Genomic DNA, 24,924 nt, shown 5'->3' with positions numbered 1-24,924 from the left:
GGCAGTCTGATCACCTGAGGTCGGGAGTTGGAGACCAGCCTGGCCAACATGGCGAAAACCTGTCTCTACTTAAAATACAAAAATTAGCCAGGCGTAGTGGCACACGTCTGTAATCCCAGCTACTCGGGAGGCTGAGGTGGGAGAATTGCTTGAATCCGAGAGGTGGAGGTTGCAGTGAGCCAAGATCACGACACTGCACTCTAGCCTAAGCAACAGAGTGAGACTCTGTCTCAAAATAATAATAATAATAATAATAATAATAAATAAAACACCAAAACCAAAAAGAAATCCACAAATGTGGCTGGCTGGGGTGGCTCACACCTATAATCCCACACTTTGGGAGGCTGGGGCAGGAGAATCATTTGAGCTCAGGGGTTCAAGACCAGCCTGGGCAACATGGCAAGACCTCATCTCTACCAAAATTTAAAAAAAAATAGTCGGATGTGGTGGCACTTGCCTGTAGTCTCAGATACTTTCAGGGCTGAGGCAGGAGGATTGCTTGAGCCTAGGAAGTCAAGGCTGCAGTGAGCTGTGATCGTGCCACTGCACTCCAGCCTATGTGACAGAGTGAGACCCTGTCTCAACAAACAAACAAAAAAAAAAAGAAGAAAGAAAGAAAGAGAGAGAAAGAAAGAAAAGAAGGAAAGAAAGAAAGAAAGAAAAGAAAGAAAGAAAGAAAGAAAGAAAGAAAGAAAGAAAGAAAGAAAGAAAGAAAGAAAGCAAGCAAGCTCCAGAAATAACGAGAATCGACTGTATTTGACAATGGGAAGAGAGTGCGTGTTTCTAGGGGTGTATGTATGTATTCTGAAGGAAGGATCAAGGAGGATTTGAGAGGCAATATAGGTGTATTAACTTTCTCATTTTTCTTGGTAGAGAATGAGTTGATAGAACAGATACAGTAAATAGAACAGAAACTCTGTGACTGATATATCAATACACAGAGGCTTAAATATTTATTCTGAAACTATATAAGGAATCACCAGGTGAGCTAAAAATAATGTTATAACTAATAAAAATCAGAAGGTAGAAGTCTGGTTAGTGGAGAGAAGTATTAAGTGTGTTAATGTCCTCGTCACATTATCACAAATAATCATTAGATATTGTCTCAAGGTACTAACGCCAGGGCTAGAGTAGAGTCAGGAAAGAGCTGTTCTGACAAAGATCAGCAGCAGAGCACATGGCAGAAGTGGGCAGCGCACTCCGAGTTGGAAATCCAGTTTCCAGATGCCCAGAAATCCTTGCCAGGGGTTGCATGTTGGTGAATAATTAAGTGTGGATAGATGTATTTCAGTCTGGAACAGTTCTGCATGTAGTCTACTTCTGGCATACAGGTCACACATCTACATTCCATGAAAAAGGATTTTAATTTTTTTTTTCTTTGAGAGGGAGTCTTGCTCTGTTGCCCAGGCTAGAATGCAGTGGTGATATCCTGGCTCACTGCAACCTCTGCCTCCCAGGTTCAAACAATTCTCCTGTCGCAGCCTCCCGAGTAGCTGGGACTATAGGTACACACCACCATGCCTGGCTAATTTTTGTATTTTTAGTAGAGACAGGATTTCACTATGTTGGTCAGGCTGGTCTTAAACTCCTGACCTCAGGTGATCCACCCACCTCGGCCTCCCAAAGTGCTGGAATTACAGAAGTGAGCCACCGGGCCCAGCCGTAAATATTTCATATAGAGTTATCAAGGTGTTTACCAGAAGAATTAAAACAAGCTATAAACTTCCCAATATGAGAAAGAATACATACATACAAAAGAACCCCCGAGAAAACAACAACAAAAAAGAAGAAGACAATCCATAAAGCAAAAGATAGTGAACCTAGAAGTCACTAACCCTGGAAAATATAGCATTGCAGAATTCAATTCAGTTGTGTACATGTGGGACCTCTGAGAAGATGGGGATGGATGTGCAAGAGATCTATTTCAGAGAGTGTGAAGGATAAAGGAGGAGGGAGTGGGAATAGGCAGAGGGAGGCTTCACACCATGATGCGGGCAGTTTGGCACCTGAGAATGGAGAGGAGAAAGGAAAAGTTGGGTAGGAAGAGCCTCAGACCCCAGCACAGTTCTGAGGATATTTCAGCCAGACTGATGGGGAATCCTTGAGCCAAAGTTTCCAAGTGGAGAGTGCCACATGGGACAGGAATGACCTGCCTGGCCTGGCTCAGTGATTGGTGGGGAGCAGCATCGGGAGCCATGGCTTCATGGGCTATCGGCCAACTCAGCTGTACTTCTTCCAGAAGTTTCTCTGAAAGGCAGGTCTTAGGCACTTCTGTGGGTACCACGCCAAGTATATGTTATGCCAGTAAATGTAAAAGGATATACTCATTTATCTTTTTTAAAGGATCTGAGAGTGGGTCATAAAATAAAACCCAATTTGATCCTATATATATGATCCATAAAATGGGGCCAGGTGTGGTGGCTCACGCCTGTAATCCCAGCACTTTGGGAGGCTGAGGTGGGTGGATCACCTGAAGTCAGGAGTTCGAGACCAGCCTGGCCAACTGGTGAAACCCCCATTTCTACTAAAAATACAAAAAAATAGCTGGGCATTGTGGCGGGCACCTATAATCCCAGCTACTTGAGAGGCTGAGGCAGGAGAATCGCTTGAACCCAGGGGGCAGATGTTGCAGTGAGCCAAGATCGCACCACTGCACTCCAGCCTGGGCAACAGAGTGGAATTCCATCTCAAAAAAAAAGGTCTGTAAAATAAAGGGATTCAGAAGGTAAAAAGGATAAAGACATAGTAGGCAAATGCTGATGAAAAGAGAGCCCAGTTATGATAAAAATATCATTTGAGGCTGGGCGTGGTGGCTCACGCCTGTAAACCCAGCACTTTGGGAGGCTGAGGCGGGAGGATCACAAGGTCAAGAGATCGAGACCAGCCTGGCCAACATGGTGAAACCCCATCTCTACTAAAAATACAAAAATAGCTGGGCATGGTGGCGCACGCCTGTAGTCACACCTACTCGGGAGACAGGCAGGGGAATCACTTGAACCCAGGAGGTGGAGGTTGCAGCGAGCTGAGATCACACCACTGCACTCCAGCCTGGCAACAGAGCAAGACTCTGTTTCTTTCTTTTTTTTTTTTTTTTTTTGAGACGGAGTCTCACGCTGTTGCCCAGGCTGGAGTGCAGTGGCGCGATCTCGGCTCACTGCAAGCTCCGCCTCCTGGGTTCACGCCATTCTCCTGCCTCAGCCTCCTGAGTAGCTGGGACTACAGGCACCCGCCACCGCGCCCGGCTAATTTTTTGTATTTTTAGTAGAGACGGGGTTTCACTGTGGTCTCGATCTCCTGACCTTGTGATCCGCCCGCCTCGGCCTCCCAAAGTGCTGGGATTACAGGCTTGAGCCACCGCGCCCGGCCTTAAGACTCTGTTTCAAAAAAAAAAAAAAAAAAAAAAAAAAAAAAAAATATATATATATATATATATATATAAAATTTGGTGGAATTAAAGGTAAAAGGGGCATATAAAATTAAAAAGGACATAACACCTGAGACATTAAGTATAGGTAATAAAATAAAAAAACTACAAAAATAAAGCTTAATAGTTTGGGTAACTTGAATTTGCCCAACTGTGATGTTATCGTACTTTGATGTTATGTTTTTATTATTTAAAAAGAATCCCCCATTGTTGGCATTTAGATACTCATTATTTTCAGAGGATGCAAGAGAAAGAAGATTCCTGATTCCCAGACCAGACCAAGCTCCCTATTTAAGTTCTCATCTTACACTCTATCTCCTTTACATGGCACATATCACAGGTAGCAGTTTTATACTTATTTGTGTGTATTATTTCATTACTGACTGATTCTTCCTCTAAAATGCCACCTGACATAGAATCTAGGATAGAGTAGATTCTTTTGGAATGAATTGCACATATTCTCTGAGGATGAGAGATAATATATGTAAAGCTCTTATAATATTTAGTATTTAGGGGAACAAGGAAATCCATTTCACTCAATACTTATGATGGACTTCTCCAGGGGACAGTGCCATTACAAAAATAACTAAGGCTTAAAAAAAATTATGTAGGGCTGGGCGTGGAGGCTCACGCTGTAATCCCAGCACTCTGGGAGGCCGAAGCAAGTGGATCGCTTGAGCCCCGGAGTTCAAGACTAGCCTGGACAACATAGCGAAAGCCTGTCTCTACAAAAAATATAAAAATTAGCCAGGCATGGTGGTGTGCGCTTGTAGCCCCAGCTACTTGGGAGGTTGAGGTGGGAGGACTGCTTGAGCCCAGGAGGCAGAGGTTGCATGAGCCGACATCGTGCCACTGCACTCCAGCCTGGGTGACAGAGCAAGACACTGTCTCAAAATGCAAAACAAAACACAAAACCAGACAATTAAACAGTCCTCTTCTTGGGAAATGAATCTTTGTCTTCTCAAGTATGATCTCATTCAGATTAGTCTCCCCAGGATTCCTCTCTTGGGCAGATACGTGGCAAGTGAAAGATGACATAATTTCCCCCAGGCCACTTGGTGAGTCAGTTGTACACCCAGGAACAAAACCCAGCCTTACTGATAGCTAAGAAGGAGACACTCAGCCCTACCCCAAGACACTTCCTGATCAATAAGAAGATGACTAATTACACAGGCAACTCTTTGCTCTGGGTCTTTCTCTACAAACAACTAGGCAAGTCCCTGTTCCCAGGAGCATGCAACTTACAGGAAGAGGAAATGAAAGAGGCTAATGGATGGAGAAAATGTTTACATCACGAGCATGCCTCACTACACATGCTACTTGATGCAGTAGAGTAAAAGGAGGATTGCGTGCATTTGGGGTTCAACATTAACCACCTGTTTTCTAGGATGAGGGATTTCAAAGCCTCCTTAACTCTTTTTTTTTTTTTAAGAGAGAGAGTCTCGATTATTTATCTACCTGATTTACCACAGTTTTGAGCACTAAACAGAGGATGCAGATAATTTTCAGATTCCAAGAAAAATTATTTAAAATGGCGAGCTTGGCTGGGCACAATGGCTCACACCTGTAATCCCAACATTTTGGGAGGCTGAGGCGGGCAGATCACCTGGGTCAGGAGTTCAAGACCACCTTGGCCAACATGATGAAACCCTGTCTCTACTAAAAATACAAAAATTAGCTGGGCATGGTGGCAGGTGCCTGTAATTCCAGCTACTTGGGAGGCTGAGGCAGGAGAATCACTTGAATCCTGGAGATGGAGGTTGCAGTGAGCCAAGATTACACCACTGCACTCCAGTCTGGGCAACAGAGCAAGACTCTGTATCAAATAAATAAATAAATAAATAAAATAGGAAGCTTTTAGTCCTAGATAAGTCTTTTTAACTTCATGAAAGCAGAAATCCTATAGACGGTGTTTTCTGGGAACAAATTTCACTAATTGTGAAGTAACGATAAGAACCATCAATTTAAGTGTAACCAACAAGTAACATCTACTCACATGTAAATTTCCTTTAAGTTCATTTAATTTTTATTTATTTATTTATTTACATATTTATTTATTTGGGGGGTCAGTTTTGTGCTGATTCTATTATGAAACTTCACTCACTCCTGAGTACCAGAGCCTTTGCGAAAAGTTTCAATAAATGCATACATGAACAAACTCAGGTTATTAAAGATGGGCAGGGACCCCAAGACGAAGGCTACTCTGAGGCTTCGAATGAAGGAGAATAATTCCTGGATGTGCAAATGAAGATTCATTGAGAACAGGGACCCAGAGCAAATGCTTCCTTTGGAGGGAGTCAGACAGATGTTTCCCAGGGCACTCTTGTCTTCTGTTGGCCCATTGCATGTTAACAGCCTTCCCTTTTTGCTCTTGGCCACCAAGAATGGCCATCAGTAGTGCCTTGCCTCTTCTGAGTATCTTACAGAAGATACTCATCATCTCCCACTTGGAGCTGGGGATAACTTGCTGTTCCACATGTTATTGAGTCCTCTACCATGTGCTGGGCACTATGAGGGATATACAAGTAATGAGCTGCCATTTCAAAGAGATTGCATTCTAGCAGGATAGACACATATGTACATAGATACCTATAATGCATGCCTGAAAGTGGGTTTCCATTGTGTCATCAACGAGGTGCATAAAGGGAGTTTTGGGAGTTCTGGGGTGAAGCATAGTACTTATGGCTGGGAGGGTCAGAGAAGGCTTCATTAAGGTGGTTTTTGGGTTAAACCTTGAAGGAGGATAGGATTTGGAAGAATGGTTTTCTTCTTCTTTTTTTTTGAGATGGAGTCTTGCTCTATCACCCAGGCTGGAGTGCAGTGGTATGGTCTCGGCTCACTGCAAACTCTGTCTCTCAGGTTCAGGCGAATTCTCCTGCCTCAGCCTCCTGAGTAGCTGGGACTATGGGAGCTCGCCACCACACCCAGCTAATTTTTTGTATTTTTAGTAGAGACAGGGTTTCACCGTGTTAGCCAGGATGGTCTCGATCTCCTGACCTCGTGATCCACCTGCCTTGGCCTCCCAAAGTGCTGGGATTACAAGTGTGAGCCACCACACCCGGCTGAAAGAATGGTTTTCTGGTGAAGCAAGAGGTCACTACATACAAATATGATTTTGTTGGCCAGGCATGGTGGCTCATGCCTGTAATCCCAGAACCTTGGGAGGTCAAGGTGGACAGATCACCTGAGGTCAGGAGTTCGAGACCAGCCTGGCCAACATGGTGAAACCTCATCTCTTCTAAAAATACAAAAATTAGCCCAGCATTGTGGTGGGCGCCTGTAATCTCAGCTACTTGGGAGGCTGAGGCATGAGAATCACTTGAACCCGGGAAGTGGAGGTTGCAGTGAGCTGAAATCATACCACTGCACTCGGGCCGGGGCAACAGAGTGAGACTCTGTCTCCAAAAAACAAAACAAAACAAAACAAAGCAAAACAAAAACAAAAACAAGAAAAAAACAAATATGGTTTTGCAGCCAGGTGCAGTAGTAGGCTCAGGCCTGTAATCCTACCACTTTAGGAGGCTGCAGTGAGTGGATCACTTGAGGTCAAAAGAGTTTGAGACCAGCCTGGCCAACATGGTGAAACCCCGTCTCTATCAAAAAATACAAAAAGTAGCCGGGCATGATGGCGTGTGCCTGTAGTCCCAGCTACTCAGGGAGGCTGAGGTGGGAGAATTGCTTGAGCCTGGGAGGTGGAGGTTATAGTGAGCTGATATTGCGCCACTGCACTCCAGCCTGGGTGAGAGTGAGACCCTGTCTCAAAATATGTATATATGATTTTGCAACTTAATTCAACTGGATCCAGCCCTTAACCAGGTCCTATCAGGAACATAGGAAGAACTCCTACAAATATAGAACAACACTCTTGCTTGATACCCAACTAAGGAAAGACCTGTCGTGATGCCATCTCATTTTTATTTTCAGACACAGAAGAAACATGTCCTTCATTCACCAGGCTGAGCTTTCACAGTGCAGTGGTTGGTACGGGACTAAACGTGAGGCTGTTGCTCTACACAAGGAGAAACCTAACCTGCGCACAAACCATCAACTCCTCAGCTTTTGGGAACTTGAATGTGACCAAGAAAACCACCTTCATTGTCCATGGATTCAGGCTAACAGGCTCCCCTCCTGTTTGGATGGAGGACTTAGTAAAGGGTTTGCTCTCTGTTGAAGACATGAACGTAGTTGTTGTTGATTGGAATCGAGGAGCTACAACTTTAATATACACCCATGCCTCTAGTAAGACCAGAAAAGTAGCCTTGATCTTGAAGGAATTTATTGACCAGATGTTGGTAAGAGAATTCTTGTAGATGATTCAGAGCTATGTTGAAACTGGCCCATTATCTGAGGGCTTAAAGCTAAGAGATAGCTACAGTGAGCAGGAGGCCTATTTTGCAACATTTTGCAAATATGAATAAGCCCCAAGGAAGGTGGGATGAGGGGCTGTGCAAAAGGCCAGTAGGTGTTTGTTAGGCTGTGCACTGCACAGGGCACCCATGTAAGGGAGCACCCTTGTCATTGTGACATTGTAGATTTATATATTTGTTATGATAAATTTCCAGCAGATGATGACAAAGTGTCTTGAGGAAGGGACATTTTTTTCCCTCTCACAGTAAAGGTGTCTTACAGGTAGGAAAGGTTCTGTTTAGGAGTTCTTGGTTTAAATGCCTAGAGATTCCTCAACTTCTTCTTTTTTTTTTTTTTTTGAGACGCAATCTCACTCTGTCGCCAGGCTGGAGTGCAGTGGTGCAATCTCGGCTTGCTGCAACCTCTGCCTACGGGGTTCAAATGATTCTCCTGCCTCAGCCCCCCAAGTAGCTGGGACTACAGGTACACGCCAACATGCCCAGCTAATTTTTGTATTTTCAGTGAGGTGGGGTTTCACCATGTTGGCCAGGCTGGTCTTGATCTCCTGACCTCGTGATCCTCCCACCTTGGCCTTCTAAAATGCTGGGATTATAGGCGTGAGCCACCGCACCCAGCTAATTTTGTATTTTTAGTAAAGACACGGTTTTTCCCTGTTGGTCAGGCTGGTCTCAAACTCCCGACTTCAGGTGATCTGTCTACCTCAGTCTCCCAAAGGGCTGGGATTACAGGTGTGAGCCACTGTGCCCGGCGGACAGACTATTTTGAATCCTGCTCTGCTCTCTCCCCATTTGCCTGATCTGGGGCAGATTACTTCAACTTGGGGCCTCAGTTTCTTCATCTGCATAATCAAAAGAATAGTATTTACTTTGCATGGGTGTTGTGACCTTTAAATGAGATAATAGATGTAAAGTGCTTAGAATTACTTCTCCAAAGTCAACAGCCAGGAAATTTCTACAAATGTTGTTAATTCCTTGGCCCCTTACAATTTATAATGATGGACCTCTTGAAATTCCAGGCAGAAGGAGCTTCTCTTGATGATATTTACATGATCGGAGTAAGTCTAGGAGCCCACATATCTGGGTTTGTTGGAGAGATGTACGATGGACAGCTGGGGAGAATTACAGGTAAGCGCCTGTGAATGGGCATGGGGTGGTGGCCTGGGCAGGGTGTTCACTGGGGGAGCATTATGTAGGCCAATCCAACTCCCTGGGTTCAAAGCCAGCTCCAATTACCTAACCTCTCTGAGCACGGGTCCTTGCGTGCAAAAGGAAGATCAAAATAATATTGACCTCAGGCTATTATGTAATAAAACATAAGTAAAGCATTTTGTAAATTGTATATACTATAGAAAAGATTGGTCGTGACTTTATTTCTGTTGTGGCTGGAAAAACAGCTATGTCCCATTCAGATCTGTGTGCCCCAAGCAGTTGGTCCTCTTCCTTTTATTTAATCCAGGAGACCCTGAACTATAAACCTAATAAGCGTCAGTCCCCAGGCACAGCTGGAGTCTCATGATAAGAAAATGAGATGAGAATTTTGATGGCTGGGGCTTATTCTCTAAATATCAGCTTTCAGGCCAATACTGAATGAAAACGTTTGGAAATGCAGCAGATCAAATCCCAAACAAAGACTCCCTTGCTGGAATCTCTTGCCTAGTAGCTTTCCACAGTGGCTCTCTCTTTCAGAGTCTCAAAGCCTCTCCCATTTCTCCTTTCCCAGAATCCATCCTCATACCTAGAGGGCTATTTTAAATCTATGGAAACTGAAAAGGCAGACGTGGATGGAAAAAGGGGAGAGGTAAATGATTAAAACTGCATTTAGGAGGTAAACTTTTAGGGCTGCAAGTTTTTAATTTTATTTTTAATTAAATTTTTTTTTTATTATTTATTCATTTTTGAGAAGGAGTCTTGCTCTGTCCCCCAGGCTGGAGTGCAGTGGTGCGGTCTCGGCTCACTGCAACCTCCAACTCCTGGGTTCAAGCGATTCTCTTACCTCAGCCTCCCGAGTAGCTGGGATTACAGGCATGTGCCACCACTCCTAGCTAATTTTTGTATTTTTAGTAGAGATGGGGTTTTGCCATGTTGGCCAGGCTGGTCTCGAACTTCTGACCCCAGGTGATCCACCCAACTTGGCCTCCCAAAGTGCTGGGATTACAGGTGTGAGCCACTGTACCCGGCATTTTTTTTTTTTTTTTTTAGACAGGGTCTCACTTTGTTGCCCAGGCTGGCGTGCAGCTCACTGCAGCCTCAACCTCCCAGATGCAAGCAATCCTGCACTCAGCCTCTCCATTAGCTAGGACTACAGGTGTGTGCCATCACACCTGCTTAATTTTTAATTTTTCTGTAGAGATAGAATCTTACCGTGTTGCCCGGGCTGGTCTCAAACTCCTGACCCCAGGTGATCCACCCACCTCGGCCTCCCAAAGTGCTGGGATTACAGGCGTGAGCCACTGCACACGGCCTTTTTTCCCCCTTTTTTTTAGACAGGGTCTCGCTTTGTTGCCCAGGCTGGCGTGCAGCTTACTGCAGCCTCAACCCCCCAGGTGCAAGCAATCCTCCACTCAGCCTCTCAAGTAGCTAGGACTACAGGTGTGTGCCACCACACCTGCTTCATTTTTAATTTTTTTGTAGAGATAGAGTCTTACCATGTTGCCCAGGCTGGTCTTGAACTCCTGGGCTCAAGCAATCCTTTCAACTCAGCCTCCCAAAGTGCTGGGATTACAGGTCCGAGCCGCTGTGCCCGCCTCATGCTGTATTTCTGTTGGACAGCACTTCCTTCCAGAGTTTATGTTGATCTGGGGTATGGGAGTAAGAGGCTCCTGAAGTTGCGTGCAAATGCTGGGTGTCTGTCCTGGGGAGGGGTCCAGAATTTTCATCAAATTCTCAAACTAGTTAAGGCTGCAATAAAAGCCAAGGATTCCTATCTGAACATTTTTTCTGGTGATCTTAGAGCAGTAAGAAAAAGCTCTTTGGCTGGGTGCAGTAGCTCAAGCCTGTAATCCCAGCACTTTGGGAGGCCAACACAGAAGAATCGCTTGAGCTTAGGAGCTTGAGGATGCAGTGAGCTATGATCGTGCCACTGCCCTCAAGCCTGGGTGACAGAGTGAGGTCCTGTCTCAAAAAAACAGTAAACAAAAACCAAAACAACACAACAAAAAAGGAAAAGCTCACTTTTTACATTCTGTTTGTATTCCACAATAATCTCAGAATGTTCTGGATTTAGATTCAGGAGCCATTTATTTATTTTAATTTTTTAAATTTAGTGATGGGATCTCATGATGTTGCCCAGGTTGGCCTTGAACTCCTGGGCTCAACAAATCCTCCTGCGTTGGCCTCCCATAGTGCTGGGATTACAGGTGTGAGCCACCACCTGGCCTTAGGAGTCCTTTTATAATTCTTCTTTTCTTTTCTTTTTTTTTTTGAGACAGAGTCTTATTCTGTCACCCAGGCTGAAGTGTAGTGGCATGATCATGACTCACTGTAGCCTCAAGCTCCCCGGGCTCAGGTGATCACCTCTGAGGCTCCCATCTCAGCCTCTCGAGCAGCTGGGACTAACGGCATGCACCACCATGCCTGGCTAATTTTTGTATTTTTTGTAGAGATGGGGTTTCGCCATGTTGCCCAGGTTGGTCTTGAACTCCTGTGTTCAAGCGATCCGCCTGCTTCAGCCTTCCAAAGTGCGGGGTTACAGACATGAGCCACCACACCTGACCTTATAAGTCTTCTGAAGTAGCTATTAATTCTACCTCAATTTTATAATTTAAAGGAACTGAGATTCAGAGAAGTAAAGTAACCTGCCTAAGGGCACACAGCTGGTTAGCGCTAGGTTTGGGGCTCCGTATCTATCTGCTCACACATAGTATGCAGCTTTTACTATAACTTCTTTCTGACACTGGAAGCTAATCATTTGCTATGGCTTATCGCTAAGGAAATCCCAAGTTCAAGCCTGCCTGTGACAGTCCCAGTTTGTACCTTTGTCTTGGTATAATTATTAATAGCACCCTTATCACTCTGAAAACTGTCCTGGTTCCGATGTTTTATTCATCATGAATCTGGAGGTTGCTATAAACTGAGGCTCTCCCTGTTAATTTTATTTATTTATTTATTTATTTTTGAGACAGGGTCTTACTTTGTCACCCAGGCTGGAGTGCAGTGGTGCAATCACAGCTCACTGCAGCCTCAAACTCCCAGGCTTATTAATAGCATCCTTATCACTCTGAAAATTGCCCTGGTTCAGATGTTTTATTCATCATGCATCTACAGTTTGCTATAAACTGAGGCTCTAACTGTAAATTTTATTTATTTTATTTTTTTGAGACAGAGTGTCACTCTGTCACCCAGGCTGTATTACAGTGTCACGGTCTCGGCTCACTGCTACCTCTGCCTCCCAGATTCAAGCAATTATCGTGCCTCAGTCTTCCAAGTAGCTGGGATTACAGGCGCCTGCCACCACACCCGGCTAATTTTTGTGTTTTTTAAATTAATTTATTATTATTATTATTTTTTGAGACCGAGTCTCACTCTGTTGTCCAGGCTGGAGTGCAGTGGCACGATCTTGGCTCACTGCAACCTCCGCCTCCTAGGTTCAAGTAATTCTCGTGCCTCAGCCTCCCGAGTAGCTGGGACTATAGGTGCGTACCACCACACCCAGCTAATTTTTGTGTTTTTAGTAGAGACAGAGTTTCATCATGTTGGCCAGGCTGGTCTCAAACTCCTGACCTCAGGTGATCCACCCACCTCGGCCTCCCAAAGTTCTGGGATTACAGGTATGAGTCACTGCGCCCAGCCTATTTATTTGTTTATTTTTGAGATAGGGTCTTGCTTTGCCACCCAGGCTGGAGTGCAGTGGTGCAATCACAGCGCACTGCAGCCTCAAACTCCCGGCCTCAAACCATGCTCTCAGCTCATCTTTCTCCCCATCTCCCCACTACCTCAAGTACCTAGGGCTACAGGGACTGCAGGCATATGCCACTGTGCCAGGCACTGGTTATTTCCTCTTCCCTCCCTCCCTCCTTTCCTTCCTTCCTTCCTTCCTTCCTTCCTTCCTTCCCTCCCTCCCTCCCTCCCTCCCTCCCTCCCTCCCTCCCTCCCTTCCTTCCTTCCTTCCTTCCTTCCTTCCTTCCTTCCTTCCTTCCTTCCTTCCTTCCTTCCTTCCTTCCTCTCTCTTGCTTGGTCTGTTGCCTGGGCTGGGGGGCAATGGCACAATCATGGCTCACTGGAACCTGGAACTTCTGGGCTCAAATGATCCTTCTGTCTCAGTCTCCAGAGTAGCTAAGATTACAAGCATGAGCCACCACACCCAGCAAATTTTTAATTTTTTTGTAGAGACAGGGTCTCCATATGTTGCCCAGGCTGGTCTCGAACTCCTGGTCTCAAGCAAGCCTCCCGCCTTGGCCTCCCAAATTCTAGGATTATAGATGTAAGCCACTGCGACCAGCTGAAATGGAGGGATTAAAGCTAGAACCAGGTAGGCTGGGTGTGGTGGCTCACACCTGTAATCCCAGCCTTTTGTGAAGCTGACGCGGGAGGACTGCTTGAGTCCAAGAGTCTGAGACCAGCCTGGGCAACATAGCAAATGTCCCCACAACCGGCTCTCCTCCCCTTCCCCTACAAAAAAAAAAAAAAAAAAAGAAAAAAAAAAAAGAAAGAAAGAAAAAGGCTAGAACTTAGGAAATAAAGGCAAAGATGCTATCTCTTGCATTTTATATGTAACACCAGGGGATAGGAGATATAAAATGACATTCACAGACAAAAACTTCAGGGAAAACTTCCCTCGAAACCTTCTTCACTCCAGGTAGGGATCTGGTAAACCAGACCTTTTTTTCCTTTTTTTTTGGAGATAGAGTCTTGCTGTGTCACCCAGGCTGAAATGCAGTGCCATGATCTCAGCTCACTGCAACCTTTGCCTCCTGGGTCCAATTGATTCTCCTGCCTCAGCCTCCCGAGTAGCTGGGACTACAGGTGCCCGCCTCCATGCCCAGCTAACTTTTTTTTTTTTTTTTTTAAATAGAGACGGGGTTTCACCATGTTAGCCAGGATGGTCTTGATCTCTTGGCGTCGTGATCCGCCCACCTCGGCCTCCCAAAGTGCTGGGAGTACAGGCGTGAGTCACCGCGCCTGGCTTTTTCTTGTTGTTGTTTAATCTTTGTTTTGTGGTTACAACATCATAGGAGCTTCTATCCTGTTTTTCCAGCTGCTTCATAGTGATGGTGAGGAACACCCAAATAACATTGACCAAGGGCGAGAAACCGGTTTAGGCATTTATAGAATGGGTCAATTCTGCAGGGATTGACACCCACTTTGTTTCCCTCTTCAATATCTAACCTGATACCTGGCCTGACCAGTGAGTTTCGCCCTTTCCTGCCAAGCTTGCTAAACTCAGGGCAGTGAAACCAAGAGCTCAACAGATAGAAGTGGTTGCATTAAGAGGCTATGTTCTGATCAAGGCTCTTGATCTTCCTGAATCACAGTTCATTCATCTGGAAAATAATAATAGTTACCCTGCCTCTCTCACAGGTTTGCAATGTGGATCAAATGAGCTAGCATATATGAATAAGAGTGGAAGTTCTTTATTTATTAATAACAAAAAGGAAGGGCTGAGTGAGGTTTCTGGGTCATCTAAAGTAGGATAAAGATGAGTATAGCACCTGCTCTTTTCTTTCTTTCTTTCTTTCTTTTTTTTTTTGAAACGGAGCCTTGCTCTGTTGCCAGGCTGGAGTGATCTCAGCTCACTGCAAGCTCCGCCTCCAGGTTCCAGCGATTCTCCTGCCTCAGCCTCCCGAGTAGCTAGGACTACAGGCACACACCACCACTCCCAGCTAATTTTTTTGTATTTTTAGTAGAGACAGGATTTCACCATATTGACCAGGATGGTCTTGATCTCTTTTTTTTTTGAGACGGAGTCTCGCTGTATCGCCCAGGCTGGAGTGCAGTGGCACAATGTCGGCTCACTGCAAACTCCGCCTCCCAGGTTCACACCATTCTCCTGGCTCAATTTTTTGTATTTTTAGTAGAGACGGGGTTTCACCGTGTTAGCCAGGATGGTCTCGATCTCCTGACCTTGTGATCCGCCTGCCTTGGCCTCCCAAAGTGCTGGGATTACAGGCGTGAGCTACCGCGCCCGGCGGTCTTGATCTCTTGACCTTGTGATCCCCCTGCCTTGACCTCCCAAAGTGCTGGGATTACAGGTGAGAGCCACTGCGCCCGGCCTGCTCTTTTCTTTTTAATGCATCCTTTGGTGCTTTTTTCCTGAGGAACCCCCGTTTGTCCCCACCCCTTGAACCTCATACACGTGTGCATTCCCTACAGTTGAGCTCTGCATGAGACATGCCCCTGATGGAATCTGGATGCCATTCTCAGGGGCACAGCCAGGGTAACCATCTCCACTGTGGGAACAAGCTGCAGAGCCATGGAAAGGAGTCCTGGCCAAGTGGGACGGGAGTGTGAGTGCTCGCCCACCTGAGGGTGCCCTGCAGCCTGGGAGCCACCCTCATCCAGAAGGATCAAAGGCCCGGTCTCAGGTGACTCATGGTGTGGGGCTGCCAAGTGACTCTGTTTTCCTTCCAGGCCTCGACCCTGCGGGCCCTTTATTCAACGGGAAACCTCACCAAGACAGATTAGATCCCAGTGATGCACAGTTTGTTGATGTCATCCATTCCGACATTGATGGTAACACTCCTTTCCTTGTGGGCCAGTGACTACCCTTAAGCTCCTAAAGAGTCTCTCCTGGGGAGAGATCATCACGTAGGAGCAGATCAGGTTCCTGTAGATCCCTACTTTTTTTTCCGGGCAGGGTTCCAAATCCACAGAAATATTGAGGGAAGCTGGTTTAATGTAGGCACCCAGGACCTTGTACTAGAGCATGGATGATTATCCCATGGTCTCTTCATATTTTTAAAGAAATTATCATGCTCAATGAAGGACAGGCTAATTTTCTCAACATGAAGATAAGTGTTTTCCTATGTGCGACTGGGTTTGCATGCATGATTTCTTGGTGTGGTTTGTTCTTTTTATTTTCTTGAGCTGCAGGTGTTAAATCTCTCCACACAGAGTGACTCTGATGCACCTACAGCTCTCTGGCTCTCTGCAGATCTTCTTGGTCATGGCTGTCTTTATTTTTATTTTATTTTATTTTATTTTTGAGATGGAGTTTCACTCTTGCTGCCCAGGCTGGAGTGCAGTGGCACGATCTTGGTTCACTGCAACCCCCTGCCTCCTGGGTTCAAGCAATTCTCCTGCCTCAGCCTCCCAAGTAGCTGGGATTACAGGCACTCACCACCATTCCCAGCTAATTTTTGTGTTTTTACTAGAGACAGGGTTTCACTCTGTTGGCCGGGCTAGTCTCAAACTCCTGAGGTCAGGTGATCCACCCACCTTGGCCTTCTAAAGTGCTGGGATTACAGGCGTGAGCCACTGTGCCTGGCCATCTTTAATTTTTAATTTTTAAATTTTTCTTCTTTTTGTAGAGATGGGGGTCTTGCATTGTTGTTCAGGCTGACCAGTTGATCCTCCCAGTTCAGCCTCCCAAAGTGCTGGGATTACAGGTGTGAGCCACTGCAGCTGGCCCATTTCTGTCTTTCACGGCGCTGTTTTTGTGTCTAGGATTGGATACATGTCATGTGGGGTTGGGTGATACTCAAGGATGGTTACCTATATCCAGATGTCTGGGAGAAGAGCTGGAGTAGGAACTTGGGGAGGATTGAGGAAACAGCAGAGTGATCATTTAATCGGGCATTCTCTTCATGATACAACCACCTAAAAAAACCCTTGCCATCTCTCATGGGCATTCTGGTGTGGTATTCAACAGTTATTTGCCTTGAAAGAAATTGTCTCTTTGTGAAACAGTGGCATTCTTACTATGAAATTTGCAAAGTACATTTTAATGCTTGATGGAATAGAATAGAGCAATTATTTTTGGGAAGTGAATTTTGAAGGAGAGGGTATAGTTTTGCCATCAGGCAGATGTAGATTCAGATCCCAGGTTTTGCCCTTTCTAGTGATGTCATGTTAGTTCCTTAAGTCCTCTGAGCTTCCTTTTTTTTTCATTGGTAGAGACGAGGTCTCACTATGTTGCCCAGGCTGGTCTCAAACTCCTGAGCTCAAATGATCCTTCTGCCTTGGCCTCCCAAAGTGCTAGGATTATAGGTGTGAGCCACCATGCCTAGTCCCATATCTTCACCTAAGTTGTTTCATCTGAATTTACCAATGACCACTTTGCATTGTGAAACACCTAGTACCATGCCCACAGACACATGTGGGTTCCCAATATATAATAACTATTATTATTATTACCACGATGCATTATGTATATACATGTGCATATAGATGTACACCTACATTAAATTATTTAATTTATATTAAATCAAGCACATTACTGATTGGGGGTTTAATAAAGACAATAAACAGTTATTAAATCTATATATACTTTTTAAAATTTTTATTATTATCATTTTTTGAGACAGGGTCTGGCTCTGTCACCCAGGCTGGAGTGCAGTCACACTTTTGGCTCACTGCAACCTCCTCCTCCTCCTAGCTCGAGAGATCCTCCCACCTCAGCCCCTTGAGTAGCTGGGACTACAGGCACACACCACAATGCCTGGCTAATTTTTGTAGAGACAGGGTTTTGGCATTTTGCCCAGGCTGGTCTCAATTCTCCCACCTCAGCCTCCCAAAGTGCTGGGATTATAGGCGTGAGTCACTGCACCTGAACTATGTATACATTTCTAGGTCCTCATTTTCTAGAAGTAGTTCCAATCTTTTTACCACCCTAGATCTCAAATATTTAAAGATTTTACCTACTAAGTAAAAATTCATTTTTTCCTGTCTCCTATTCATTTGTTATACAAATGCAAATAGAGGCTCGGAAGCACCAGACAATTAAAGGGTTGCAGCCAAATATCAGGAAGAAACAGGGCTGGGCACAGTGGCTCACGCCTGTAATCCTAGCACTTTGGGAGGCTGATGCGGGTGGATCACGAGATCAGGAGTTCAAGACCAGCCTAGCCAACGTGGTGAAACCCCGTCTGTACTAAAAATACCAAAAATTAGCCGTTCATCATGGCACATGCCTGTAATTCCAGCTACTCGGGAGGCTGAGGCAGGAGAATCCCTTGAACCCAGGAGGTGGAGGTTGTGGTGAGCCGAGATTGCGCCACTGCACTCCAGCCTGGGCAACAAAGTAAGACTCCATCTAAAAAAAAAAAAGAAGAAATGTATCATTTTATCAGCCTTGCAGTGGATGAGTGACTAAACTCCCTTAGGCCGTTAGAAATATTGGAAGTAAATTCCTGGCCATCTTCACAGTTACCTTGTTGGAAATCATTGCCTTCTAACTAACTAGCTGGGTGACTTTGGGCAAACCACTTACATAGGTATAACAATAATTATATAACAACAACAATAATAGAATTCTTGCTTATATCCGGCAGGCAAATGAGCTGTGAGATGGAAAAAATTCAAAGCAGTATAAAAGCAGAATGTGTTCTCTTTTAGCACTGGGCTACAAGGAGCCATTAGGAAATATAGACTTCTACCCAAATGGAGGATTGGATCAACCTGGCTGCCCCAAAACAATATTTGGAGGTAAGCACAGATACTTTATATTTTGTAAAATAGTGGTATAAAAAGGCATATTTGGAGGCCGGGCATGATGGCTTATGCCCGTAATCCTAGCACTTTGGGAGGCCGAGGCGGGTGGATCACCTGAGGCCAGGAGTTTGAGGCAAACCTGGCCAACATAGTGAAACCCCATCTCTACTAAATACAAAAAATTAACCAGGCGTGGTGATGCACGCCTAGGCAGAGGTTGCAGTGAGCCGAGATCGCGCCACTGCACTCCAGCTTGGGCAACAAGAGTGAAACTCCATCTCAAAAAATAAAAAATAAAAAAATAAAAAGGCATATTTTGGCCAGGTGCAGTGGTGCACACCTGTAATCCCAGCACTTTGCGAGGCCAAGGTGGGAAGATTGCTTGAGCTCAGGAGTTCAAGATCAGCCTGGGCAACAGAGGGGAGACGCCATCTCTACAAAAACTAAAAACAAAATTAGCTGGGTGTTGTGGCACACTCGTGGGCTCAGCTACTCAGAAGGCTGAGGTGGGAGGATTGCTTGAGCCTGGGAAGCAGAGGTTGCAGTGAGCCATGATCATGCCGCTGCGCTCTAGCCTAGGCAACAGAGTGAGACCTGTCTCAAAAAAGAAAAAAAAAAAAAAGAAAAAAAGAAAAGAAAAAGGCATATGTTTAAAATCTGACATTATTCTTTTTTTTTTTTTTTTTTTTTGAGACGGAGTCTCGCTCTGCCGCCCAGGCTGGAGTGCAGTGGCCGGATCTCAGCTCACTGCAAGCTCCACCTCCCGGGTTCCCGCCATTCTCCTGCCTCAGCCTCCCGAGTAGCTGGGACTACAGGCGCCTCCACCACGCCCGGCTAGTTTTTTGTATTTTTAGTAGAGACGGGGTTTCACCATGTTAGCCAGGATGATCTCGATCTCCTGACCTCGTGATCCACCCGCCTCGGCCTCCCAAGTGCTGGGATTACAGGCTTGAGCCACTGAGCCCGGCAGAAAATATAATTCTTAAAAGTCATGTTTTCAGAGATTAATAAAAATTCTTACAATGTGGTAAGTGAAAAAGACAAAACCTATAATACAATGCCAATTTTTTTTTTTTTTTTTTTTTTTTTTTTTTTTTTTTTTTTTTTTTTTTTTTGAGACGGAGTCTCGCTCTGCCGCCCAGGCTGGAGTGCAGTGGCCGGATCTCAGCTCACTGCAAGCTCCGCCTCCCGGGTTCACGCCATTCTCCTGCCTCAGCCTCCCCAGTAGCTGGGACTACAGGCGCCCGCCACCTCGCCCGGCTAGTTTTTTGTATTTTTTAGTAGAGACGGGGTTTCACCATGTTAGCCAGGATGGTCTCGATCTCCCGACCTCGTGATCCGCCTGTCTCGGCCTCCCAAAGTGCTGGGATTACAGGCTTGAGCCACCGCGCCCGGCCAATGCCAATTTTTTAAAATCTGTATTTGTACAGATGTAAATCTGGATCAAAAGACTGAAAGTAAATGCTCCAAATAGTTATTACGGGCAATCTGTTGATATCAGACTTTTAGGTGTTTTTGCATCACTGTTTCCTATCATTTTGTGTTTTTCAAATAATTATATATTACTTTTACAATGAGAAAAATCTCAAAAACATAAATGGGGAGTTAGAGGGCAACATAAAAGTGAGGTGACTGACAGAATATGACGACCTTCTTCTTTGTCGTCGTCGTTTTCTTTCTTTCCCTCTCTCTTTCTCCCTCCCTCCCTTCTTTCTTTTTTTCTCTCTCTCCTTGCTTCCTTCTTTCCTTCATTCCCTTCCTTCCTTTCTTCCTTGCTCTCTCTTCTTTCCTTCCTTCTTTCCTTCCCTTTCTTCCTTTCCCTTCCCTCCTTCCTTCCTTCCCCTTCTCTTCTTTCTTTCTTTCCTTCCTTCCTTCCTTCCTTCTTTCCTTCCCTTCCTTCCTTTCCCTTCCCTCCTTCCTTCCCCTTCTCTTCTTTCTTTCCTTCCTTCCTCCCTCCCTCCCTCCCTCCCTCCCTCCCTCCCTCCCTCCCTCCCTTCCTTCCTTCCTTCCTTCCTTCCTTCCTTCCTTCCTTCCTTCCTTCCTTCCTTCCTTCCTTCCTTTCCCTTCCCTTCTCCCTTCCCTTCCCTTCCCCTTCCCCTTCCTTCCTTTCTCTTCCTTCTTTGTGATCCTCCTGCCTTGGCCTCCCAAAGTCCTGGGATTACAAGTGTGAGCTACACCTGACATCAATAACGTCAGCATACCCCAAGAACGACCCTTAAGGCAGACACAGCTGACAGCAACACTTCAGTAATGAGGGTTGCCATGTGGAGGTAGCTGGGTGGGATGAGGGTGCTAAGTGAAGATGCTATATAAGCTGCATGCTTCTTACAAGTGGTTACAGTTCTCCTGTCTGACCTGTTGCCACTGGACTGTCCCTGTATGTAAGTTCCTCCAATAAACTGTAGGTATTTTTCACTGGCTCTAGGTCTCTTCTTTAGCCTTTTGAACCTGGTGCCATCTTTACTGAAGTCAACAGGGGCCCAGCACAGACAACCATGCCTGGCTGCCGATAGTGTTTCTGATTGTTTTATTTCAGCGGTTATAAGTACAATGTATACATTTCTGGTTTTAAAATATTTGAAAACACGCTTAATTTGCTGAGTTAGGAAAAGATCCTAAACCACAAAAATACATCTATCATCACCATTATTTCATAATAAAGGGCATTTTAACACATACACCCACAAAAGAAAGGACATAAAACCAGAACATGCAGAACTTTACATTAATTGCAGTTAGCTTAATGAAATATTCAGTCTCATCTGTGTGGTTCCCACACTCTGCTACAGACTCGTGAACACATTGTCATAAACCAGCACTAGTCCAGAAATGGCATTTTAGAACTACTGAGCAGTTGTATTTTCCAATGACCTTCAACATCTGGCAGGTGTCCCCCATGTCTCTCTTGATTGCCTGCCTGGTTTCTGTGCAGTGCCAGGCCCCGTTGTTTTTGACATGAATAAAAAATGTGGCAGGATCCGAATGACTCTTGCTCTTGAGTTTTCGGCAGTTGTTGGGATTATTGGCACTGAACAGTACCAGACTGAGGAAGCTCGTAAGAACCAGACTTCTAGTTAAACCCTCGAGTAGCCGGGCGCGGTGGCTCACGCCTGTGATCCCAGCACTTTGGGAGGCTGAGACAGGTGGATGACAAGGTCAGGAGATCGAGACCATCCTGGCTAACACGGTGAAACCCCGTCTCTACTAAAAATACAAGAAATTAGCTGGGCGTGGTAGTGGGTGCCTGTAGTCCCAGCTACTCAGGAGACTGAGGCAGGAGAATGGAGTGAACCCAGGAGGCGGAGCTTGCAGTGAGCCGAGATCTCACCAGTGCACACCAGCCTGGGCGACAGAGCGAGACTCCATCTCAAAAAAAAAAAAATAAAATAAAAATAAATAAATAAATAAATAAATAAACCCTCGAGCAGAAATAAAGCAGAGGGGTTTCAGCAAACAGCAGAACCCGCTAGAGGTTGCATTCATTCATTCATCCAACAAATACCTATTAATTTGCCATGTGTCTGGCACGGTGTTAGGATCTGGAACTATAGGAGAACAGTTCAGTATAGTATAACAGTTCAGAACAGTATAATAGTTCAACTATCCTGGTGAACTAAATAGGCAAAGTCTGTACACTGAGAAAAGCAGAGTCAAAGTTATTCTATTCAAGATAGAAGCTAGTACTCAGCCGGGTATGGTGGCTCATGCCTGAAATCCCAGCACTTTGGGAGGCTGAGAGACCAGCCTGGGTAACATGGTGAAACCCCGTATCTACTAAAAATGCAAAATTAGCCAGAAGTTGTGGTACGAGCCTATAATCTCAGCTACTCGGGAGGCTGAGGCAGGAGAGTTGTTTGAACCCAGGAGGCGGAGGTTACAGTAAGCCAGGATCATGCCACTGCACTCCAGCCTGGGCAACAAAGCCAGACTCCATCTCAAAAAAAAGCTAGAAGCTAGTACTTGATTAGATCTAGTAGTGGTATGTAACAGTGAAAGATTGGTTTTTAAGTGCTGCAACGCTGGAGAGTAAGTGGAATAAGAATGGGAGAATTTTGATAATCACTGAATTACTGGAGCGGGGATGATATGGGCATGAGGGTTCTTTGTATCCTTCTCTCGATTTTTGTGCCTGTTTGAAAATTCTGATAATAAATGTGGCAGGGGAGTGAGAGAACTCCATAACTGAAGCTAGTTGTTTGCGTTTTTCGACCTTTCTCTAAGTAAATATATCATATGAAAAGGCAGAATGAAGAGGAACTAGTTAATGATTCGCAATTTCTTTTTTTTTTTTTTTTTGAGGCAGAGTCTTCCTCTGTCGCCTAGGCTGGAGTGCAGTGGCTCGATCTTGGCTCACTGGAACCTCCACCTTCCAGATTCAAGAGATTCTCCTGCCTCACCCTCCCAAGTAGCTGGGATTACAGGCATGTGCCACCATGCCCGGCTAATTTTTGTATTTTTTGTAGAGACAGGCTTTCACCATGTTGGTCAGGCTGGTCTTGAACTCCTGACCTCATGATCTGCCCATCTCAGCCTCCCAAAGTGCTGGGATTATAGGCATGAGCCACTGCGCCCGGCCAGCAATTTACTTTTATGATAACAATTTTGGTAATTCCTTCTGATTCCCCATGACCTAGGGGAGGTTGGTCTTGGACCCAAACACCCTCACCATGGGTGGATGTCAGCTTGATGAGCAGACACAGCATCTTTGTAGTCTGAAGTAGCCCTGCAATGTCAGACCAGCGGCTTTCAAACTTACATGCTTCAGGACCACGTGGAAAACAGGGGACAGTGTTTGTTAAAATGCTGATGCCTGCACCTCCTCTGAATTAGAAGTATTTAAGGCTGGACCTGAACTCTGTATTTTAACAAGCGTGATTATGATGCAGGCAATCTGTGGACCAAGCATTGGATGGCAGTGAAAGATACCTCAATTGCTACATGAGCGATCAAGGTCTTTCTTTTTTTCCTTCTTTCTTTTTTTTCTGAGATGGAGTCTCACTCTGTTGCCCAGGCTGGAGTGCAGTGGCACAATCTCAGCTCACTGCAACCTCTGCCTCCCGGGTTCAAGCGATTCTCCCTGCCTCAGCCCCCTGAGTAGTTGGGACTACAGGTGCCCGCCACCACGCCCATCTAATTTTTGTATTTTTAGTAGAGACGGGGTTTCTCCATGTTGACCAGGCTGGTCTCAAACTCCTGACCTCAGGTGATCCCCCTGCTTTGGCCTGCTAAAGTGCTGGGATTACAGGCATGAGCCACTGCGCCTGGCCCAAGGTCTTTCACCAAAGCGTATTTGCCCTAATTCTTGCCACAACCTTAATTTGATTTCATCTTTCCTCCTCCCACTTGCCAGCATGAATTCTTATCTATGGGATTTTATAAAGATTAAATGAAATAAAATACACTGAAACGGACGGCACAGGGCCAGATGAGAAATAAGTGTGTGTGTAAAATATGTGATATAGTATTATTAAATGCTTCAACTGCTCTACTCTTTCATCACTTCTTTTACAACCAAGGATTTCAGTATTTTAAATGTGACCACCAGAGGTCTGTATACCTGTACCTGTCTTCCCTGAGAGACAGCTGTGCCATCACTGCATACCCCTGTGACTCCTACCGGGATTATAGGAATGGCAAGTGTGTCAGCTGTGGTGCATCACAGAATGAGTCTTGTCCCCTTCTGGGTAAGTCCAACAAGCAGTTTCCTCTCTGATTCACAAAGAACTAATTTTTGGTATGAATCCCAGAACCACTTTATCATGTAAAAACTGGCCCCACAATTGTATTAAAAACTTGTTTTTCTGCTGGGCACAGTGGGCTCACGCCTGTAATCCCAGCACTTTGGGAGGCCGAGGCGGGAGGATCACTTGAGGTCAAGAGTTCGAGACCAGCCTGGGCAAAATGGTGAAACCCTGTCTCTACAAAAATACAAGAAGTAGCTGGATGTGGTGATGCGTGCCTGTAATCCCAGCTACTTGGGAGGCTGAGGAAGGAGAATCGCTTGAACTTGGGAGGTGGAGGATTCAGTGAGCCGAGACCACACCATTGCACTCCAGCCTGGGCAACAGGAGTGAAACTCCATCTCAAAAAACAAAAAACAAAGGGAAAAAGAAAAGAAAAAAGAAAAGAAAAGCAACTGTAGCGTATTCCATCCAGAAGGCAGTACAATCTCCCTGGACCCTCTATTCTAGCGTGGAAAAGAAGGTTCCAGAAGAGTTTCCAAGCTTACCCAGGGTACAGTCACTCTACATAGCCTGCTCCTGTGGGGACAGCAATACCCTTTCTGTGCATACAACCTCTCTGCTGGGAGAGGGTCCACAATAAGCCCAGAGACCCTCCTGCCAAGTGAACTTTTTCACAGATTCATGTCTGTGTAAATATCCTCACTCCACATTCCAGCTCTTGTGTGCACCTACAGCAGGTGGAGTGAGGTAATAGATATTGTGGAGTCTGCTTGGATATTCATTCGCTAGGGATTAGTACAGATATTCTAGGTGGTTAGGACTTTGAAACTGGATGGCCATGAGGATTTTCTATTTTTTTCCA

General features: G+C 45.3%; 1 protein-coding gene across 2 annotated transcripts in view; it reads left to right on the top strand.

Annotated features, from left to right (window-relative positions):
- The window catches only part of LOC105480147 (lipase H), a 55,590-nt gene that overhangs the window by 12,010 nt on the left and 18,656 nt on the right, over positions 1 to 24,924 (top strand). Inside the window, exons 2-6 of one of the 2 annotated variants that reach the window (XM_011738657.3) lie at positions 7,349 to 7,716; positions 8,808 to 8,916; positions 15,358 to 15,459; positions 18,283 to 18,372; positions 23,895 to 24,062. In XM_011738657.3, coding sequence (XP_011736959.1) covers positions 7,349 to 7,716; positions 8,808 to 8,916; positions 15,358 to 15,459; positions 18,283 to 18,372; positions 23,895 to 24,062 — 837 coding nt within the window. The remainder of the gene's footprint in view (positions 1 to 7,348; positions 7,717 to 8,807; positions 8,917 to 15,357; positions 15,460 to 18,282; positions 18,373 to 23,894; positions 24,063 to 24,924) is intronic. The other variant, XM_071091406.1, reaches the window with a different exon arrangement.

This window comes from Macaca nemestrina, chromosome 2 (genome assembly GCF_043159975.1).
Source record: "Macaca nemestrina isolate mMacNem1 chromosome 2, mMacNem.hap1, whole genome shotgun sequence".
Taxonomy (NCBI): Eukaryota; Metazoa; Chordata; class Mammalia; order Primates; family Cercopithecidae; genus Macaca; species Macaca nemestrina.
The sequence above is the reverse complement of the archived record's forward strand: the minus strand, read 5'-3'. Positions and strand labels throughout refer to the sequence as shown.